The sequence below is a fragment of the Arachis hypogaea genome, chromosome 1 (genome assembly GCF_003086295.3).
Source record: "Arachis hypogaea cultivar Tifrunner chromosome 1, arahy.Tifrunner.gnm2.J5K5, whole genome shotgun sequence".
NCBI lineage: Eukaryota > Viridiplantae > Streptophyta > Magnoliopsida > Fabales > Fabaceae > Arachis > Arachis hypogaea.
The window spans coordinates 3855312-3861406 of record NC_092036.1 but is presented as its reverse complement, the minus strand read 5'-3'; the positions used below and the strand labels follow the sequence as shown (position 1 = coordinate 3861406).

General features: G+C 33.6%; 1 protein-coding gene across 4 annotated transcripts; it reads left to right on the top strand.

Annotated features, from left to right (window-relative positions):
• On the top strand, positions 1 to 4609 carry LOC112791040 (uncharacterized). Of its 4 annotated transcripts, none has more exons than XM_025833724.3 (9): positions 1 to 530; positions 1830 to 2034; positions 2124 to 2207; positions 2344 to 2424; positions 2543 to 2682; positions 2772 to 2889; positions 2988 to 3039; positions 3445 to 3507; positions 3586 to 4609. In XM_025833724.3, exons 2-9 carry the CDS (start codon positions 1973 to 1975, stop codon positions 3661 to 3663), a joined length of 678 nt encoding a protein of 225 aa, XP_025689509.1. In that variant the 5' UTR covers positions 1 to 530; positions 1830 to 1972; the 3' UTR covers positions 3664 to 4609. The 4 variants fall into 4 exon arrangements, with proteins under 4 accessions (XP_025689509.1, XP_072091844.1, XP_025689516.1 ...); XM_072235743.1 differs by having other exon boundaries at positions 723 to 2034; XM_025833731.3 differs by having other exon boundaries at positions 51 to 526.
• The last annotated feature ends 1486 nt before the right edge of the window (positions 4610 to 6095 follow it).

Here is a 6095-nt window from a genome sequence, read left to right as displayed (position 1 = left end):
ATGAATTAAAAGTTAAAAATATAAAAAAAGAAAAAAACCCCTAATTCAGCGGCACCCCCAAGTCGCATCTCTCAACCATCCCCAACCTCAACTCACTCTCTCCCAAGAATCACAGAGGTTCATTCAACACTTTCTCTAAATCACTCACCGCCCGGTCACCGCCGAACACAACGGCAGCCAACGGCGGAGTTCGTTACTTGTTACTCTCCTCGCCGGCTCCTCTGCCTCGTCCCCGCACCGTCAGTGTTTGCTCGCCTCTGCCTCCTCCGTCTGTGTCGTCCCGGCCGCCTTGGCTCCGCCGTGCCTCGTCTGTCTCTGCCTCCGCCTCGTGCCTCGTCTGCCTCTGCTTCCTCAGTCGCCATCGTGTTGGCTCCTTTGCAGGCTCTGCTCTGCTCCTCTTCGAAGCTCTGCCTCCGCCGAAGCTCTTCTCTCTCTCGCCGGCGGCTTGCTCTGCAACGGTGCAGCACGGCAACGACCCCAAGTTGGAAAATCGCCCTGACTCCGTTTCTGGCTTTCTGCTTCTGCTGTAGGTGAGTTTTTTTTTTTAGTTATTCTTATTAATTTTTTATACTGGATTTTTGCTGTTTTAATGTATTGATGCTGATTGTATTTGTATGTAGAACTGATTGATTTAATTTGTAATAGATTGAGATGAATTGTACTCGTATGTAAAACTAATTGATTTAATTTGTTGTTCTCTTTGTTCTTTTTCCTTTCTTGAGGCTTGTATACTAAAGTTGGAGAAACTGAGAGAGATAATAGAGGAGAAGATATTTTCATTAACACTACAAAATTTGTCTCCTAGCTTGATGATCAAATGGTGAAGATTCAATAAAAGGGTCTCTCTTCTGGTGTTGCGTAGCACTCTAATTTCCTCAGTGTATTGATCACTTTGCAATAGTTTGATTTGGAGTTCAGTAGTAATACATAAGAGTTTGTTTTATTAAAAGGAGAGCAAATGGGAAGATTCTAGCAATTTTAAGTTTCAACATGAAATTGTCATTTGAGTTGAAGTTTTTTCATTTTATTTGTCTTGTTTTCATTCAGGAAGGGTCTTCTATGTTCCGTTCTTTGGCCCTTTTGTTTTCCTTTGCATGTTTAGAACAAAGATGCTAAAAGGTGCAAAAAAAAGAGTGACCATACTGTATGGAAAACTAGAAACAAGAAAATATTCAACAATGAATTTTTGAATGTGGAGGAGATGAAAAGGCTGATTTTGTTTTATATGGAGTCTTGGAAACGAGGCAGGGAAGGCAGGATAATTGATCATTGAAGCTGTTTTGTTTCGTGCCAGTAGCTAGTGGATTTTTTTGTGTTAGGAGTGATTACTAGTTATTTTGTTGTGTTGATTGATTAGCGTTTTGTATTCTTGTTTTGGTTGTATCTTTTCATCTTGTTGCTGCTGGTTGTTGTAATTGTTTTGCTCCTCACCACCCTAGTTGGGTTTCTGTGAGTGACTTTAAGTATCCAAAAAAAAAAAAGAGAAAGTGACCGTAGAAGAAATATTCTGGCACATAAAAACATAATCACAAGTCCGCACACTAGGAAGAAGTTGAAGTGGTTAGAGTGGATTGTTTGGACTGCATCAAAATGTTGCCACCTTATTCTATGTTCCTATTTCTATAAGTTTGACTTATAGAATATGCTTAAAATCAATGTGTATTTTTTGCTATGGATGTGACTTAGGATTTTCTAGAGGAATGTTCATGTTCACAAAAAAAAAAATTATTGGAATGCTGCTATATCAGTTTATTTTCCAATGGAACATATTTCCTTGAAAAACAAATAAGTCATAATTTGAGCCTTTGCATTATAACTTTAATTTTCAGGTGTTTTCTTTTTCTTGATTAATCTCTGGACAATTGATTATTCTGGGTCAACCGGTTCATCCACTGACCCACCCGTTGAACCACTCCCAGAGCAAAACTGTCATTTGCTGTAACTGAAATAACGGATTTCGTTTTTGCTTTCCATGCCGCGTTACAAAGATGATTCCCCTGCCATTCGTGTCTACACTGTTTGTGATGAATCTCGGTCTCTATCCCTTACCCTTCTACTCCATTTCAAATTCACCTCTCAATTTTCATTCATCAATTAACAACAATTATATTTGGAAGGTGCAGGTATTTGATTGTGAGGAATGTTCCGTCGTTGGGCTGCGGAGATGATCTAAAACAATTGTTTTCATCCTATGGAGAAGTAGAAGAGTGAGTTCATCACTTCTCGAATTGCTCACTCCTTTTGTTCTCCTTCCTCTGTTCCTCATACTCAATTTCACTTTCTTTATAAATGTATTTCTTTTATTTTATTTGAATGATTTTTTATTTATTTATGTTGGTTTAGGTGTAAGCCAATGGATGCGGAGGACTGTGAGCCATTCACTGATGTCTATTGGATCAAATTCCGTCTTTTCAGCAATGCCAGGTTCTTCTCTCTCTCTTTCATTCATATCATGAGCTTTGAGTAGAACTGTGCATTTGCATTTGCATTTTTATTTGATTTTTGACTGTGTTTAGTACTCTACCACATTTAATTGTTTCAGGTTTGCTAAAAGAAAATTGGATGATTTTGTTTTCCTTGGGAATCGACTGCAGGTTTCATATGCTCCTCAATTTGAGACGCTCTCTGACACAAAGGATAAGTTAGAGGGGAGAAGAAGAGAGGTTTTGGCACGACTAAACCGTAAGTTTAGGGTTTAAGGTTTAGTGTTGTTTGTTGTATTGACTGTTGTAATTACTTTGTATGTGTGTTCTTCATGATATTGAAATCAGCTAGAAGATCCAAAGAGATTGGAGCGCCCTCAAGCTCGAAAACTATGAGTAAGAGTGAGGTAGTTGCTGTTTCCTCAAATACCAGTTTCGTATCGGCACATTTGGATCATAATGAAAGGTAAGTTGTGGTCTGTCTGTTTGCCTATGCTTGATTCTAGTTGAAGTTATGGCAACTTGTATAATTGATTCTCTTCTTGCTTGGGATGTTGAATCCAGAGGCAGTTCACACGTTGGTAATCTTCCAATAACAACGGTCTCCTCTAATCAGGTTTGTCACCTTTTTTTTGCTCACCTTAATTTGACAAGAAAAGCTTTTGTAGGAAAGAATCAAACTTTTCCTTGCTAGAATTTCTTTACGAGCATTTTGAAGTTAAATTGTTTTATCTTTAATACCATTATTACTCAAGACAAATTGGAACAAACCTATCTTCATTCCCCAGCACTATTTTGTTAAACTCTTGGAATCTTATGTTTTCTATTGGAAAATCATTTTTCGCGTTTGTAATATTTTTGCAGCCTGTTAGGCCCTGGCCCAGCGGATGATGATATATTATAGCCATGTTACTGGACATATTAATCTTTGCTGACTATGGACTATGGTGTTATATCTAAAGAAATAATACTTGCTTGACATCTATTATTACCTCGTACTAATAAATTCCATGATGAACAGGATTATTTTCCTTCTGATTCCATGAATCAAACAGTGAGACTTGTCCGGGATAAGCTTGATAAGGTGATTTATCCAACTCCATAATAGGTTTCTGATGTCTTTTATTTCACTTCCAAGAAATAATTTCACTTTCTCATCCAGATTCAAGCCAGTGGGGAGCATCCACAAGCTGGATCTGCATCCAAGAAAGCAAGAGTTGATAACAGGAGGAGGATTTAACAATCGCAAAATTGTTGGTGTTCCCCTGATTTTATTTGCCGTTGCCTTGATCGAATGAACTCCACTTAAGATATGATTTCAACTCAAGTACACATAGTAGCTCAATCCCAAAGTGTCTTGGCAATTTTGATTTCTTATCTTCAAGTTTACTTCCGCAATTGGAATCTGAGGCACTTAGAGCCACTCAATCCTGTGAGGGTCATCCAGTTATAGTATTATACTGTAAATGAAGAAGTGAAGATTGGTAGTAGCTAGCAAGAACTTCACCAAATTATCAGTCACCATTCAATTGTTTGGTGGGCGTGTTCTTTTCCAAGTCAGGCCATCTTGTAAGAAAGCTTATTATTTGAACTGTGGTCAATGTGGTTTCATCTGGAATAGCAATGATGCAAGTTGCCATAAGGAAAACACCTGTGACCAACCAAGCACTTTTGCCTGGTGCCTATAAAGTATAAACCATTGTCTTTAACTTAGACACAGCTACTGGAATATTTACCAATTTTCGGTGGCAAGGGACCGTAGCTGATTTGCATCTATATAAATTTGTATCCTACAAGCTAGATGTAGGTGGTGATGGAGTGAGGGGTGGTTGGAGTTGGGGTTGGGTTTAGTAGAGTTTGGTGTGTTAGTGGTTGGGGTTGGGACGACGGTGGTGTGAGGAGCGTGGCAATGTTGGTGGCAAAGGGTGCAGGATGGTTATTGTTGGGGTCGGGTTACGGTTGAAGAGCGGGGAAAATATTTTTAAAATAGGAAAAAAATTGTAAAATAATAAAGTAAAGACTAAAGAATATATATATATTTGTGAGTCTTTACTCTTTTTATGTTTTTGGGAAGGAAAAGTATAGGTAGATAATAAAAATACTAAACAATGTGAATAATGGATATATCGGATGTTTATTTTACTAAGTGTGTGGATAATTATTTTAATATTAAAATTTAGATATGGTAATTTTGGAGGTGTAATGTGTCTTTATTTTATTGGTGGTTGTTCATATTGTTCAAAAAAGTTATTGATTACCTAGTATAATCCGAAAAGGGAATCATCACTCTCAATTTCTAAAGCTCAAATCCAGCACTTGCTGAAGGACAGGAGCAGTCGCAGCAGAAGAGGAAGTAATTAATATAGTTTTTACCTATAAAAAAATTTTGAAAAGAGACCATGTTATTCTAATCCAACCTTGGAATTCTTGCATTTTCTTATATCCAATCTTCTTTACAGGGCACGTTCTTGGGATTACAAAAGCAAATTTCATGTTATTATTTTCTATAAATTAACAACATAGAGAGTTGGTTTAGCATTCTAAGACCTTACTAGATTTCATCTCTTCTTTGTGGTCTCGAATTCGAATATTAAAAAAGGTAGTAAAAAATGTTGTTGTTAAAATGAGTAGTCACGAATTTTACCCCAAAATAATCTATTTCCTATTTATAGAATCAAATATTAGTAGTAATAAAATTAATACTACATTGCACGTTAATTTGGCATCATCATAGTTAAGAACAACGTTTATATTGTATAAAATTTGATTTTTTTAAAAATAAATAGAAAATATCTAAGAGCTGAAGAAAAAAATAAGGGAAAAAAAGATATATAAGGTAGTATTTGTTTTTAAATAATGGAACTGTGATTGAAAAACTGAGACTAAAATTATAATTTTAGTTTTGAGACACAATTTTGGTTTCTTCGGTATTTTTAAAAATAAGGACACAAGTGATTGAAATTTTTAAAGATATAGATTGAATCTTTAATAATATTTTTTTAATAATTATGGATATTTAAAATATTCTTATTTTATCTTCATATTTATCTTGAATCAAATATGATATTAAGATATATTTAATTATTAAATTGTTAATATGTATAATAATTAATATATATTGATATTGAAAAATAATCTTATTAAAAAAATTTTAATATTAAAATAATATATATTGATATCGAAAAATTAATAGTAAAATATAAAAAAATTGTTAACAAAAATTTTGGTAAAATTATAATTGAATAATTAAAAAATTATTGAAGGATATCTTAAAAAATAATTTAGTTATTAAATTTTTCTAAAAATATTTTGATAAAAAATAATTTATTAAAAGATATTTTAGTAAGTAAAATTTAATGAAAGAATAAAATTTTTGCTATAAGATATTTTTGTAAAAAATAATTTATTTTTTTTAAAAAAATAGATAAAATTAACACAAAAAAATTTAAAATTAATTAAAAAGGAATTTTTTAAAGTGACAAAAGAGGAGAATGTATATTTTATAAATAGAGAAGAAAAAATATTATTTTAACATTTTACAGAAGAAAAAAAAGTAAAATTTTTTCTAAAATTTATTAAAAATCAAATTTTAACAATTTAGACCCGATTTTAATATAATCCGAAAATAATATAATTTTACCGAATTTAAAAGCAGTTAAAAATCTCAAAAAT